Genomic DNA, 16,382 nt, shown 5'->3' with positions numbered 1-16,382 from the left:
CTGTGGAAAATGAAATTTTTTTTTCACTTAAGAAAACCAATTATTTACAGAGCAATACTATGATAGGTAAGGTTCTATAAGGGGTATAATTCAGTGCATTAATGACACAGAATACTTGTTGGAAACGTATTTTTTAATTCTGCTAACTTTTGTGTTAGTGTTTCATTCTTTTTTCTTTTGAAAGATTAAAGTAGAGCACTGTCATGAATTCAGATGTACCATGTATATCTGTTGTTGCTGTCTCAAGTGCCTGTTGCTGTGGTCCAGACAGAGGCAGCTTTCAAACCCAACCCTTCTGACACAGCTTCACCAACATGCCTGAAGGTCACGAAGGACGTTTAGTGTGTGGACATTGCTATCCTGCAGCTTTCAGCCCTGGCTGTTAGCATAACCTCCCAAGCAGATATGAGCTGGCCTCCCCCAAGCCTGCCTCTCCCTCACCCTGCTGCCTGTTGATTAGGCCTATAGAGAACTAATCAGGCAACCCCAAACAGCTCTTCATCACCTGCCCCAGGTCCCTCTCCACTCTCCTTTCCACAATCTGTCCAACATCCTCAAACCTCGTTCTGCCCCTGCTGCAGATCCAATTCCCCACAGGAAACCAGCATGAATGACTTTTCTCCATCTACAGAACTTTTTTGCTATTATTGTAGTCTATAACACCTGATTCATCTTGGTGCATCAAGAGAGAAAAAGACTGAATAACGATACACAAAGCATACAACATTTCACTTTTATTAGGCTATGATGTGTCATCTCTCCTGAGCCAAGCACTCAGATCTTAGAAAAGACACAATGTTTATTGCACAATGTTTGCACAATGTTTATGGGAAAAAAAAAAACAAACAAAATAAAACACGGTCTGTGTTGTGTGCTGTGTGAGATAAATTGAATGTCTCTAGTGGAGATTTATCGTTCCAGTCCTTCTGGATTTGTATTCAGATGCTTCTCAGCTTCTTCTCTGAGCAGCTCCTGTTGCTCCTTCTCAAGCTGCTCCTGCTCTTTGGTATCCAGTTCCTTAAACTTCTGCTCCACATCCTCAGGGATATTCAACTCCATAAGATTCTCCATCCCCTGTTCTGGCTCATCTCCGATCAATACCTGAGCACAAGTTCAAACCTAATTTATGCTCATCTTGAACCAAAAAAAAAATCCTAGCCATTACTAGTTTTCTTCCATCTTTCCTTAAGGACAATTCTTACCAGTCTAGAATCATTAAAGTCTGCTTTGCCTCCTATTTGTATCATCCATCCATTATCTGTAACCGCTTATCCAATTTAGGGTCGCGGGGGGTCCAGAGCCTACCTGGAATCATCGGGCGCAAGGCGGGAATACACCCTGGAGGGGACGCCAGTCCTTCACAGGGCAACACAGACACATTCACTCACACACACGGACACTTTCGAGTCGCCAATCCACCTGCAACGTGTGTTTTTGGACTGTGGGAGGAAACCGGAGCACCCGGAGGAAACCCACGCGGACGCGGGGAGAACACACCAACTCCTCACAGACAGTCACCCGGAGCTGGAATCGAACCCACAACCTCCAAGGCCCCTGGATCTGTGTGACTGCGACACTACCTGCTGCGCTACCATGCCGCCCTATTTGTATCATGTATGTATTAAATGTCATTACTAGAAGAAGAGGGGAAAAAAAGAAACACCTTTACTGATCCAATTAGGGAAAATACTTCTCTGCATTTGGGTTGCGGTGGATCCAGAGCCCACCTGGAATCATTGGGCGTAAGGCAGGAATACACCCTGGAGGGGGCGCCAGTCCTTCACAGGGCAACACAGGCACACACACCCATCCGTGATAGTGAACACACAAACACACACTAGTGAGCAATTCTTCACAAACACTAGGGGCAGTGAACACACACACACACACACACACACACACACAACAGGAGCAGGGAGCTGCCTGCACCTCTGCGCCCGGGGAGCAGTTTGGGGGTTAGTTTGCCTTGCTCAAGGGCACTTCATTCATGAATTAATTTTACTACACATAAAAGTGGGTACAAACAGAACAGAATAGGTATTTTGCTGTTTTCAGGGTTTTTTAAAAATAAATCTCTCAGATTTACCAGTGGTTTATAGTGACTTTACAGCTGACAAAATACACAATGTGAAGGGAATAATTACTCCAATAGGAGGCTTGGGAAACACCATGAGACATTATATAATTTCAAGCCTAAGCTATCCAACACTACATGGTGGCTAATGAGCTCCCAGACACCATCACAGTAGTTTTATTATATCACTGTGAAGTACACATTAGGCAGCCCAACAACATGGGAAAAATATATTTCATATTCCAGTAACAGGATAGCAGTTATAGCCCAGTTATTTGCAAACTGTAGCACCCACCCCCACACCAAAAAAAAGCTATTAATCCTAGATAAATATTAGGCTTATACTGAGCCCCGCATATTGGATGTTTTACAACGGTGATTAAAATGGTTGGGTAGAAATCCAAATGACTGAAGCTCTGCCTGTGGATTGCAGTTCAAAAAGGATCTCCCACATGTTATGGAGTAGATCAGCCTTTATTGGGAGACCTCATGACATCTTTTCCATGGACTTGTTCCCTAACGTTATGACTGCCACCATGCCACAGTGACAGAACCAGGGTTTTTCCACCACATTAGTGCATCCTGGAGTTTTTTTTCCCCTCTCTTCCATCCTATAAATCCCTGTTTGGTGTACTGGAATCCATCTGCCTGCCGTCTGGGGCAGTACCAAGCACAACAACCTGACAAAGCCGCAAGCTAGGCACTCTCTAGATGACACAGAGATCCAGTAAAGACACTGGAAAGGAAAACCTGTTTCTTGCTCTAATTGTTTTGACTTCACTGGTATAACTCAAGGTCAACATGGGCTATTTGTTTCCACCCACACTAAAATGTTACAATATGACAAATTCTGAATGGCTGCAGAATATTATTTTTAAATGTCTGAAATAGGAGAGAGTGGCACGGTAGCGCAGCAGGTAGTGTTGCTGTCACACAGCTCCAGGGACCTGGAGGTTGTGGGATCAAGTCCTGCTCCGGGTGACTGTCTGTTAGGAGTTTGGTGTGTTCTCCTTGTGTGCGCATGGGTTTCCTCCAGGTTTTCCGATTTCTCCCATAGTCCAAAAACATGTTTGTAGGTGGATTGGCGACTCAAATGTATACATAGGTGTGAATGAATGTGTGTGTGTGTTGCTCTGGGAATAATTGGTGCCCCCTCCAGGGTGTGATCCTGCCTTGTGCCCCATGAATCTGGGTAGGCGCTGGACCCACTGTGACCCTGAACTGGATAAGTGATTACAGACATATGGTGATTACAGATAACGAACATATGATTGAATAAAATAGGAGAGTGTATGGTATACCTGAACAAGTTTTTCACAAGCAGAAATCACTTGTGGCTCCTTCTCCCACTTATGAAATTCCCTCATGATGGGATAGACGTTTTTCTCCTTCATAATCTGACGTCCTCTTTTGGTGGCTGTAAGCTGTAGACAAAAGTAAAATCAAACAGATCATCACAAGTACATTATTTCAATGACATCAATACTGGTTTAGTACTTTTCACACTAATAGACCAGTGGTTGCTAACCTTGGTCTGGGTTCCTATCCCTGTCCAGCATCCTGGTCTCTTAACGCCAAACTCAAAAAGGGTTTCTATATCAGTTTACAGCATCAAAAAACAATGCCAACTGTGGATATATCTTGTGTTAGTCATTCCCTTTTAAACTGGTCACATTGAAGTGTACTCTTTATGACAAAGAGTTGGGTTAGGGATTTTTATATAATAATTATACAGTTTTTACAGTAAAAATAGTTTTAAAGACTCATGATTGAATCACTATTTTACAGACTTGCGTTTTGACATGGACTCCATCTCTTAAGACTCTCAGCTCGTCTTGAACTTCTATTCATGGCCCTGTGATTCACTTTGAGTGCGTGGGTGTGATGGATGATGTCAGAGAGGATTCAAGAATGTCTATATATCTTTGCTGACGCTACCAGATCAATCATCCAAAACAGGATCTGACTGAAGTGGAATTCAGACTATCACTGTAAATATTTTAACTGTTTTTTTTAATGATTTAATGATTCAAGAAAATTGGAAATACAGATATGAGGCATCCCTTCTCTCTAAACATTTTTGAGAGAAAGGACAGCAAAAAAAGTGACTCTTATCACTGGCCATGTCTTAGACAGTGAGATCATGAAAGGTCAAAGTTCAGCAGAGTGCTACTCAGTCCAGCCCAAAACTGCAAACAACAGCTAAGACACAAGCAAAAAATATATAAACTTAAATTATCTACTGAAGACTCAAGACATGACTCTGTTTCTCATTCTAGAGACGGGTGATTCAAACACGTTCACTATAAATCTTACTTTGGGTGGAGAATCATTATAATACAATAGAGGACAGAATGAATGATGAAGTTACATTAGTTCTTACCAGCAGTAGTGTCTCAATAAGCATCTTGCGGATGTCAGGGTCTTCCTCTCTTGTCTTGTCCTCAGGCAGGTACTGCAGGTCCACCGGGAGACCTTCAGAAGCATAAACAATATCCAGCAATGGGAACAATTTCCACTGCTAAAATGGCATCATGCATTTAATCCAAGTTTATATGAGTTAAGTCTCAGGGCTACTTGGAAATCTCATGACAGCAGTTGCTGCTCTTTATTGGGTTGGCTATTTTCCAGAAATTGAGGCTGCTAATTATAAACTGTGCTTGAAAGGGAACATGTTCCACAAGACTATTCAAATACTACACATATAAAACCTTTCAAATGCCGTTATAAAACCACAACCTTTGAAAATAAACCAAAGATGAACACAGTGCAAATTCATTACTTCCAGCACCGGTGACTTCAGCCACATTTTCCAGTCTGTCTTCACTGACAACCTAATGATCTGGGCTATTGTGCAGAACATCCATGCTCCCAATATGGCCATAAGTGTGTAGACACACACTTGCAACGTTTCTTAACATGGACATTAAATTTCTTAATTAATAGTGATCTGCTGCAGCAACTTTTCTGAGAAAGCCTTGTACTGGAGACTGGACGGTTTCTTTGAGGATTAATGCATTTGGACTTGCATAAGCATTAGTGAACTCAAGGGGCTGATATTAGATATTCCACTTCAACTCATCCCAAAGGTACTAGACAATCTTCCATGACATTGGACTGCGCGCATAGATCGTGTACACAACGGAGGAACCAGGGTATGTCTACAAATCTTTGCTTATTCTAAGCATATATTAAGAAAAAAAAAGTATATAAAACTCAAATATCACCATTGTTCAAAAAAATGTATGTCCAAAATAGTAACTTTTTAGCTTGTAATGGAAGTCAAAATGTAAAAAGATTTTATTCCATAACTACACACCCATTCATCATGAAATTATGTGAAAAACAGCTGCTATGTTATTATGTATTATGTGTAATAATGCATAAAAAAAGACAAAAATTGAAATATATGTGATGTCTATAAACTTTTAGACATAATACACAGTTTTGCAGGGTGGCGCAGCAGGTAGTGTCGCAGTCACACAGCTCCAGGGGCCTGGAGGTTGTGGGTTCGATTCCCGCTCCGGGTGACTGTCTGTAAGGAGTTGGTGTGTTCTCCCCGTGTTCGCGTGGGTTTCCTCCGGGTGTTCCGGTTTCCTCCCACAGTCCAAAAACACACGTTGGTAGGTGGATTGGTGACTCAAATGTGTCTGTAGGTGTGAATGTGTGTGTGTGTGTCTGCCTTGCCCTGTGAAGGACTGGTGCCCCCTCCAGGGTGTATTCCTGCCTTGCGCCCAATGATTCCAGGTAGGCTCTGGGCCCACCCCGACCCTGAACTGGATAAGCGGTTACAGATAATGAGTAAATGAATGAACACAGCCTTGCAAACGTATAATTAATTAACACTGCCCTCTACTGACCAAAGCGAAAACTGTTGAAGTGAATCTTACAGTCTAAATCATGGTAGTCAAGTAGCTTTAATAAAAGTGACCTACAGTCAATTATTAGCCAACAAAATTATATTGTTTGCTAAAACAGTATGAGCTGGTTATCAAGGCCAGAGGAGAGCATATATAACCCTGGCAAGCACTCTTAGGAATAGATTTCCTGGGTCTGTGTTTACTATTGTGCATATATAAGCAATTACTACAAAAAAGTTTGAGTGTTTTGCTTGGTAGAAGTTTTTGGAAATTTCCACCACTTCAGTGTATTTAATGAAGTGGAGACAGTCACATTAGAAGAAATTAGAAAACAAATGTCTGATAAACAACATGGAAAGAAATTACCTTCATTCTCCTCCTCAGATAGCTCTTCAGGTCCAGCCAGTGGCAACAGCAGGAAAGGCAAAATGTCCACAGAATCACTTAGCAACCACTCATGGTGAGCTAGGAGAGGAAGGGAGAAATGAAATCAACACAAAATCAAAAGGAAAACCTATCAAAGAATGACTCTTTGCTGAGCATTCTATAAGACTCAGCTCTTTCAAGTACAAGGAAAGTCCAGAACAAGCTTTGTCTCACTTAATACAGAACAAGAGATATTAGTTTCATCAGTTACAAACTAGAACTGTGAAAATGAAACAGTGAACAGTGACAATCCCAAAACTACATAACACCTACATGAGGCTTATTCCACCAAGGGGTAGCTTGCATAACACTTTCAAAGTTTAAATGGACAAAAAATATGCTTTATGACACCTAAGACTTGTTGGATTAAGCTTATATAAATGGTAATGTAGGCTTATGTCAGTTTTATGAAAGGTAAATGAAACCATATGAAAGGTAATCCACCAAAATTCAATGGCCTCTTTCACACACACAAAAAAAAATCCCATGCATGAATTTGATTGAAATTTTTGTTGCAATTTAACTACAGCCACAAAAACGTATGCATAGATAACATCCAACTTAGTTTACAAACTAATCTACTAATGACAATCTGTACTGCAGTAAGTGTACACAATTTTAAGCATGGGGCTAAAACAAGTAGTTAAACAAGTGCAGGGCTAGCAGTATAAGTAAGTGAATTAAACATTAAGTAATTAATAAATAATGTAACAAAAGATTTATGTGGGCATATGTATAACCTAGCACTCAAACTGTTCATTGGCCCTAAAAACCCAACAATCCAGGCTCTAAAGTCCTGTGTCTGGGACACAGGAACAGAACATTCCGTGCTACCCTTACCGTAGTCAAAGCAGCAGTTTCTCAGAGTACCAACCACTCCCCCTCGTCTGGTGACTGATGCATCATACTGAGTATAAGGAAGGAGCCTCTGTATCACACACCTACAAAACAGAGCAGATAATAAACATTAGGTTTAATTCTTAAATGATATGAAACTGCAGTTTACTGCATGTTGCTCATTAGGACCTTTTGTAAGATCATGGTTAATATTCCTGTCTACAAGAGATGTTTCTTTTTGTAAGGTCTGCATGGTTATTGCCTGTTGAAAAGCTGTATGTCAAAGTTTGTCTTACATCAGTTTGTCTTACATCAAATATAGTAACATTCTCAGGCTGATGCAATGGTTTGGAAACACCAGTTGGAAAATCCAGTGGTTTTGGAAAACACTGCCTTAAGTATGCAACAGACTATTGCCTGGTTAATAATTGCTCTGTTTACAGCTACAAAAATATCAAGATGAACAACAACTGCAACAAAATATACTATTTTTGTAAGCTCAATATTTTATTTTAAGCAGTGCTTAAAGCCCAGAATGTTTAGTGGCAGAAATATTGAAGAAACCAAAGACTGATTAATGAATTGCATTCTACTAATCCTATTCATTCCGTTTTTGTGATGCTGTTTGTGTTTGGCCGAAGTGAAAGGACTGGCCCCAGTGATTCCTGACCACACTGGAAATATATAAAGATGATTCATCACAGTGCATAAAGCAGCACCTTGAGTTTAGACTCGTGGCATAAGTCAGTATCTTAACAAGTGTCTTGTTGCTAAGAATTTTTGATCCTATAAAATTAATTAATTTACTCATTATATGTAACCACCTCATCCTGATTTGGTATGTGGTGGGTCTGGAGCAAATTAGGAATCACTGGGAAAGGGTGCCAGTCCACTGCAGAGCATCACGTGGTCACCTCAGTTTTACACAGCCAATCCATGTTGCAGCTTGCATTTTTGGACTGTGGGAGAAACCAGAGCACCCACAGGAAATGCACACAGACACAGGGAGAACACATCACACAGACAGTGAAAAGATCTGAGGATCAAACCCAGTACCACAGAATTCTAAAACTATATGACAGCATCAATACACAGTGCAACCATGTATTTAGCATGTAAATAATTATCATCCACTGAAGTGTCATTTTTACCTACAAAGTACAAGTTTAAAAGAACCAAATAGCTTGATTAGCTATTTTACTCGTTTGTCCTTCATACACAATAACTCCCAGCTGGAGACTGAAAGAGCTTGAGCTCAAATAAAGAAACATTACTGTGATGTGTCTCTGTAAGGATTTCCCTAAAGCTAACAGATGAAAACCCAATCCATATTCTGTTGGCTGTGATTTAAAAGCTAACAGCTGTAACACAAAAAATTGCATGAATGAATGAATGACAATGAGACAATTAGGTACTGTTTGTGACTGACCTCTCCTTATCCAGGATGAACTGCCTGGTCTCGGGCAGCTGTGTCAGATTGGACAGCAAGGGTCCTAGGTAGTGAAGTGAAGCTTTTTTGTTAAAGCCCACCGTGCAGAATATCTCCACCATTTTGGCCAGGCTGATCTCCTGCTTCTGCAGTGCCTGGAACACCTCCCTACACGTCGCCTCATGCCTGGACAGGTTTGTCAGTATTGTACACACACGGTCAGCAAACATGTACTCTGGGTTGAGGAGGTTCTTGAACATTGTGGGGAGGATCTCAGTCTCCTTAACTAAAGGCTTGTGCAGAGTTTCATCTGCAGACAGGTTGATCAGTGCATGGTAACAATCTTTGACAATGGCGATGGAGGGGTCTGCCGTGAGAGTGACCAGAGCTTTGAGGAATTCCGGTTGGGTCCTAAGGTAACGGCAGCCGTCTCTGTTACCTGTGAGGCCGAGGATGTACTCCGTAGCCTGACCCTTAACGTCTGCCCTCACGTCCAGCCGAAGGAATGAGAGGAGGTCTTTAGCCTCGCTGTCACTCAGCATCTTGGTGGACAGTACAGTCTGGTCAGTCTCCAAAGGTTTCAAAACAGAGAATTGTGCTCTAAATGTGCTCTAAATTTAAATCTGGAAAACACAAACACAGCAGTTGCTTGGACAAGTAAGAGCGTTCCCAAAAGGTGCATCCCTTGTAACATCCTTTACTTCTGTAGATGTCCACTGGAAGTATACTACTAAACAAAAATATTCAGACATATCTCTTGGTTAATGAATTTCGAAAGTCAGGGGAGCTATTCTAGACTACTTGTACTGGAGCACACACTAGGGTGACCAGATCTTAGATGGTGAAAAAGAGGACACATCTCGGGGGGAATTCCGTTTGTGAAATTCCATCCAGACAAGGTCTAAAAAAGAGGACGTGTCTGGGAAAAAGAGGACGTCTGGTCACCCTAGCACACACCATCCTGTTTCACTCAATGATTAAAAACAGAAACTGTGTAAATTTTAGTTTTGCAACATTTTTCAAAACTGCATAAATAATCCTATGCTAAAGCTACTGAATGGGTACAATGCAATGTGAGATTTGTGTAATTAGTTCACTTCTGCAGTACCTAATATTTAGGCGACAGTTTTAAAATGGACATGGCCAAGAGAAGTTTAATGGGTGGTGTTACATGCGCATACTATTATTTTCTGAGGGCAGGGAATATCAGACAGTGGCTATAACGAAAATATATCATTACCACATCTGTTGCACGGCTGACTTACTTTTAAATATTTAGGAATTGTCATTATGCTGTTAATTTTTTTATTTTTATTTATTTATTATCATTATTATTATTTGCAGCTCAAGTGCTTTGAACGATGCTGGGGCATTATGGGAAATGTAGTGCCTGTAGTGACAGGTTCTATAACTCTGCTCATCACTCCGGGATAAAAAAAACGAGATTAAAGTAGTTTATTCTGTATGTAAAGAAGTCTCCAATCTGTTAATCTCCAGTTCGAATGACATAAGAACCCCTGGCTTTCTACATTTTCCAGTTTAAGGCTGATACTGAGACACCAGCTATGCCATTAACTGCTAATTTCTATGCTAATACATGCTCTAGCACATATACATCAACATATGACCATGTTAAAAAAGTTAAAATCTTGGAGGGGAATTTAACATGCCTTTTCATATCAAGTACATATGAAGTTCTCGACACATTTTCATGTTGCTAATGAGATAGTACAGTGGCTAATTCACATTTAGCAACGCCATCCCTCTCGAGAGAAACGAGCGGAAAGAGCTTAGCATTAAACACAACAGACGAATAACCCAAATATGAACAAGAAAATACTAAAACGGAATATTAGAGCTTACCGATTTCTCCATGTAGAGAACACATGTAGCAGATGTGTACGAGACACGTCATTCTGTCTTCTGAGATCGACATATTTCTGAGCCAATCAGAACAACGATATCCGCTTGTGGGCCGTGGACTCGTTTTGTTATTGGTAAACGGTTGTGGAGTCCCGCCCAGGCTTCGGTGTACTCGGCGCCTGTTGATGATGCTCCTGCGCGTGTTTTCAGTTGTGTGAGTGAAACATGGCGACGGTTAAAGTGAGTGAAGCGGAGAAAGTTTATATAATGCACGGAGTGAGGGTAAGTGACTTTACGTTATCGTCTTTCTGTCTTTTCATATAAATTTTCTTTATATTTACTTACATGACTTACTGTAACACTACATGGATAAAACTTTGTGGACACCTCATCCAGCATTTCTGCTAAAATCAAGAGAGTCAGTTTTGCATCTCTTGTTGCAGTATGTATTCTGTGAAAATGTTAGACACTAGGTGTAGAAACTGTCCCTTCAAACTTAAACCACTGGTAGGTCGGATACTGATGTTGGATGATTGATCCTGAATTATAAAAGCCACTGCAGCTCCTAAATCCCACTGGAATTACTCCTTCTCTCCGGTGTGGGCTTGTTAAGAATGCTCTTGATTAGGAGCAAGACCCTATTAGTTTTTAGGATATAGTACTACCAAAGTAATAATCTCACTGTACTATGCCCTTGTGCAATTGATAATAAATCTCTTGGATCTTTATATCTTAGTCCTTAGCCATACAGCACATTCAGGCTCTGCTGCTGCTCCAGTGTTCAAAAACAAACAAACAGAAAACACATTAACACTTACCCTGCAGTACTCTTATCCCTGTTCTTAATATAGTCAGGTGTATCAGTTTAGGGCATCATCCCTAACGCATCCTCATGGACTCTGATATAAACGTATTTGCTTACTCAAATTTTCAGCATCACCATAAGAGCTTTGTTTACTAGTTTGATGGTTTTCACAATAAAAGTAATAACCTTTTTCTGTGTTGAAACAGGATGACTTGCGTGTGGATGGACGTGGATGTGAGGACTATAGGCACATAGAAATTGAGACAGATGTGGTGTCAAACACAGATGGCTCTGCCAAAGTCAGCCTGGTAAAACTGTCTTTTGGAAGTTGGAGACATAAACCAGGATATAACTGATATAATGGGTTTAAGTCTGGTGGTCTCATTTTGGCAGGGGCTACATTAATATTTTACTCTACCCTATAAATCACAGTTAAAGACTTACCTGAATTTCACCATAAGTTACACTTTGTTTTATAAACATTTTGGTGCAATTGTTACAAAAAAGTAATTGAGTATAAATACCCTTATATCAACATTTACAAATTTAAGATTAGAGTTATACAAATAATGTATAAAGAGTAAAGCTTATGAGAAAATTAACATGATTTATGAGTCAACTATAGTTTGTGAGTTATTAAGTGACCATTGAGAATGATGTTGTATTGCATGCATAGGGGCACACAGACATCCTTGTGGGAATAAAGGCTGAGATAGGGAAGCCACGGCCTATGGTGCCAGATGAAGGATATCTGGAGTTCTTTGTTGACTGGTAAGTATATTTTTAAGCAGATGTACCTTTGAACTTGTCTGACATATGCTGTTACAAGATAATCAGTGTTCATCAAGGTTAATCTGCAACTGATATTAAAGTTTTGCTGCATTAGTGTAAATGTATTTGTCTGCCAGATTTTATATTATCTTGAAGGTCCACCATTTTTTAAGAAACTTAAACCTTACTAAAATGGGCTAAGGGAATTTCAGGTCTTTATTCTGGAGCAGGGATTTAAATTTCACTGTCATAGCACTATTCTATTCTCACAAATTTTATTTTTGCCCTTTTACCCTTATTAGCTCAGCAAATGCCACGCCTGAGTTTGAAGGACGGGGAGGTGAGGAGCTGGGCATGGAGCTGAGTAACAATCTGTACAAAGTCTTTAATAACAAGCACAGCTTAGACCTGCGCAGTCTCTGCATCTGTCCCGGAGAACACTGCTGGGTCCTATATGTGGATGTGCTGGTGAGAAATTTGAGCATAACAGTTTATTCATTCATTCATTGTCTGAAACCGCTTATCCAATTCAGGGTCGCTGTGGGTCCGGAGCCTACCTGGAATCACTGGGCACAAGGCGGGAACTCATCCTGGAGGGGGCGCCAGTCCTTCACAGAGCTACACACACTCACACATTCACTCACACACTCACACCTACGGACACTTGAGTCGCCAATCCACCTACCAACGTGTGTTTTTGGATCGTGGGAGGGAACCAGAGTACCTGGAGGAAACCCACGCAGACACAGGGAACACACACCAAACTCCTCACAGACAGTCACCCAGAGCGGCACTGCGTAACAGTTTAATAACATAAAAAATTAATCAAAATAAAATAATTACTTAATAATAACAATGTGAGCATACAACAGAAAATAATAATCCCATGGCAATGCAGTACATTTTACATGTACACAAATGTAAGAAAATGACAATAGCACAGACTCCATGTTGTTTTACATACAATACAGTTTAATTTATTTTATTTTTTTTTTCTTAATGACTGATAATGTTCCTCCGGGTGCACCGGGTTCCTCCCACAGTCCCAAAACACACGTTGGTAGGTGGATTGGTGACTCAAAAGTGTGTGTGTGTGTGTTGCCCTGTGAAGGACTGGTGCCCCCTCCAGGGTGTATTCCTGCCTTGCGCCCAATGATTCCAGGTAGGCTCTGGACCCACTGTGACCCTGAACTGGATAAGTGCTTACAGATAATGGATGGATGGAGGGATGACTGATAATGCCCCTAAAAACAAAACACACACACATAGTGGAGTGAATTTATCTGATACAAAGCAATAATACATCATTGGAATATCTATTTTTAATGAAACATCCACGTAATCAGTGATATAAAGTCGTTTTAATTTTAAAACTATGAAGTCTGGTCAACAGGGGGGAGCAGTGCACACAGGTTTCAACCTCTAGCTCTGCCCATGAGCACAGCTGTTGTCTCACAACCTTCAGGGTTTAGTTTTTTCATTGGCTCACTACCTAAAATCTGCATGAAATAGTACATGATTTATGTAAATTATATTTAAATGATGCTTAGTGGGCAGGTGCTTGATTTCACACACTGAACTAACAGCACTCAAATGTCCACTTGTTTCCACAATTAATTAAAATGTCATGAATAAGATGGTAGTTTGCACATCATTCAGTCATACCATCAAATCTGACCTGATTATTATGCTGCTGAAGTTTATGGACCATTGTCTTTTGGGGTTACCAAAACCTGTGAAATGTAACTATTTCCTAAGCATTTTTCCTCTTGTGCCTCTGCCTTCAAGACATGTCCAGCTAACATGTCAGCACATTGTCTGCCTCTGTTCCAGCTCCTGCAGTGTGATGGAAACTTGTTTGATGCAATGTCCATTGCCATAAAAGCTGCTCTCTTTAACACACGGTAAGCTGCACTTTGCTTGTGATAAACAGGCTATGTCATGTTGAAAGCTTTATAAGTCAAAACTGATTATGATGATCACATCCAGTTTTCTCCCTTTACACTTTAGTTTCTAAATTATTCATGTCTTATATGTCAAAATGCCTTTGCCCTTAAACCATCAAAAGTTACAAATATTTAGTCATTATACCATAATATATTACTGCTGACATGCTGCCAACACTAAATTACAATTCTATCATTAAAAGAACCACATATGAAATTATCTTTGGTTTGACAGGAAAAATGCATGTTTTAATTTTCATAAAAAAATGGATTCGCGCCAGTTTAGTTCTGCCCCCAATGATCATTGTCACTGAAGTAATTTGTAATTCTTTATGGCTGTAATGATCCCATCATGGATAGAGATTCTCATAGTAAAATAGCTTGCATTGCTGTCCAAACAGGATTCCCAAAGTGCACATATCAGAGGATGAGGAGGGAGGAAAGGAGATCGAGCTGTCTGATGACCCTTATGACTGCATGCGTCTCAATGTGGAGAATGTTCCCTGCATTGTCACCCTGAGTAAGGTACTTACACAACTTCATTTTATGTTTATGTCTTGAGAACGTTCCAGCACCCAAATAATACCTGCAGTGTGGTGGCCCTGTGGGGATCCTGAACATTGAAGAACAAGGTGAAAGCTGGCTAACACAGTAAGCTGAACAACCGGTGAACTCAAGTCTGTAATTTTAGGACTACAGAGTGCTGCTTTATGTTCAGTGGAGCAGTGAGTGTAGAAATAAGGTGGTATTCATTTTATGTCTGATTGGTGTATGTTGAGTGAGGAATGAAACATAGTTACTCCAGGAAACTGTGCTACATTTAACAGAATAACAGAAGACAAAAGTGTAAATAGGAAATTAATAAAATAACTTCAAACAACAGACATTTATTGCACTAAACGTCAAGCAATATAGGCTTACTACAGCAATGACTGTTATCTGTAATGTACACTGGTAAATTATAATAATGATTAAAGTGTGCATACGTGAGTGCCATATTTTTATTTGAAAAGTGAGTGTGTAGTATATATGTGTAGAGTGTTTTGTGTGTGCGCACCACAGATTGGTCACAGGCACGTAGTTGATGCTACTCTGCAGGAGAAGGCGTGCTCTGTGGCCAGTTTACTCATCTCAGTAACCTACAAGGGAATGGTGACTTCCGTGCGAAAGCTGGGAGGGGGCAGTCTGGACCCAGACAGCATCTTTGAGATGACAGAGGTAATTAAGTACACAAACGCACTAGTGTTAAAACTATGAGAATATTTTTTATTTAATCCATTATTATGTTAATCAATGCTTGATTGTGTGAATCAACATTGATGTTAGCATTCAGGGATTTGTCATCAATGTTTGTAAGCCTGTCACAAATAATATAATATCTAACCTAAACTACTTGAGCTGGATGTGATAATCTGAGCTAATTTTATGGTTTTGCACTGAAAGTAATGTAATATTTAACTGCAACATTTACTGCAGTAAAAAATGTTAGGATCTCAGACTTGCTTTTACAGTTATTCATAGAAGTGGATTAAAATATAAACATTTATTGCAAATATATGCAGTAATATAATTGTTATATGGGTTGCTTACACACATTTTATGTGTGTGTTAGGGAGAAAATATTTAGGCAGGAGCTGAGTGTAAAACAAACTGACCTAATTGTATTCCACCAAAGTGGTCAGAATTGCTATTTCTTGTATTTATACTTGAAAGAGAGGCTTTAAGTGAAATTTTTCATAATATGTTAATTTGAATTAGTTTCTCTCACTGCCATTGCTTTTCTTCTCTGTCTACAGACGGGAAAGCGAGTAGGGAAAACTCTTCATGCACCTCTAATGGAGCTGCTGCAGAAAGAGGAGAGTCTTGGCAAGAAAAGACAAAAAGTGGGGTTTCTGGCATAGTCCACCTCTTCTCATTTTTGTATTGTTATTAATATTGTACTATATTAAACATCAAATAAATCCTTTTTTTAATATGTGGTCATCTGTTTTGATTTTGAAAAACACCAAAACATCATTTAGTATTCTCTTTTAGGAGGAAAGTTTTTTTTTAATATTACTTCCTATGTTAAGTTACATAATATTTTCCCCTCCAATGTCCCTCAGTGACATTAAGAAGAGAAGGAATGAGTGGCAGTGTTTTTCAATGCTTGAAGCAGCTTTTGGAAAGAGAATTTTATCCATTTACAGTTTCCAGTTTCAAGTTTGATCTTTGGATCTGGCCTCTGCCAAACAGAGTACACCACTCAGTTGGAATTATATGCTTTTGTAAATTCTTTTATTTAGCTGAATGGAAGAAGAGCAGCTGTCTTACCAAAATAGCCAAAATGGGACTGTGGTTCTAGTGTTTTTCCAAGCAGATCCAGGGATCT

At 39.9% G+C, this 16,382-nt stretch overlaps 2 protein-coding genes across 3 annotated transcripts; one reads left to right on the top strand and one right to left on the bottom strand.

Annotated features, from left to right (window-relative positions):
* Positions 1–730: 730 nt before the first annotated feature.
* On the bottom strand, positions 731–10,614 carry hgh1 (HGH1 homolog (S. cerevisiae)). Of its 2 annotated transcripts, none has more exons than XM_066675151.1 (7): positions 10,490–10,614; positions 8,627–9,249; positions 7,201–7,301; positions 6,301–6,399; positions 4,458–4,549; positions 3,376–3,498; positions 731–1,101 (listed from the first exon to the last, which is right to left on the bottom strand). In XM_066675151.1, exons 2-7 carry the CDS (start codon positions 9,166–9,168, stop codon positions 910–912), a joined length of 1,149 nt encoding a protein of 382 aa, XP_066531248.1. In that variant the 5' UTR covers positions 9,169–9,249; positions 10,490–10,614; the 3' UTR covers positions 731–909. The 2 variants fall into 2 exon arrangements, with proteins under 2 accessions (XP_066531248.1, XP_066531249.1); XM_066675152.1 differs by lacking the exon at positions 731–1,101 and adding an exon at positions 2,256–3,295.
* Positions 10,615–10,638: 24 nt separating this feature from the next.
* On the top strand, positions 10,639–15,959 carry exosc7 (exosome component 7). Its single transcript, XM_066675451.1, has 8 exons — positions 10,639–10,771; positions 11,501–11,602; positions 11,971–12,065; positions 12,368–12,533; positions 13,899–13,969; positions 14,413–14,536; positions 15,074–15,229; positions 15,808–15,959. The coding sequence occupies exons 1-8, from the start codon at positions 10,715–10,717 to the stop codon at positions 15,910–15,912; spliced, it is 876 nt and encodes a 291-aa protein (XP_066531548.1). The 5' UTR covers positions 10,639–10,714; the 3' UTR covers positions 15,913–15,959.
* The last annotated feature ends 423 nt before the right edge of the window (positions 15,960–16,382 follow it).

The sequence above is a fragment of the Hoplias malabaricus genome, chromosome 6 (genome assembly GCF_029633855.1).
Source record: "Hoplias malabaricus isolate fHopMal1 chromosome 6, fHopMal1.hap1, whole genome shotgun sequence".
Taxonomy (NCBI): domain Eukaryota; kingdom Metazoa; phylum Chordata; class Actinopteri; order Characiformes; family Erythrinidae; genus Hoplias; species Hoplias malabaricus.
The sequence above is the reverse complement of the archived record's forward strand: the minus strand, read 5'-3'. Positions and strand labels throughout refer to the sequence as shown.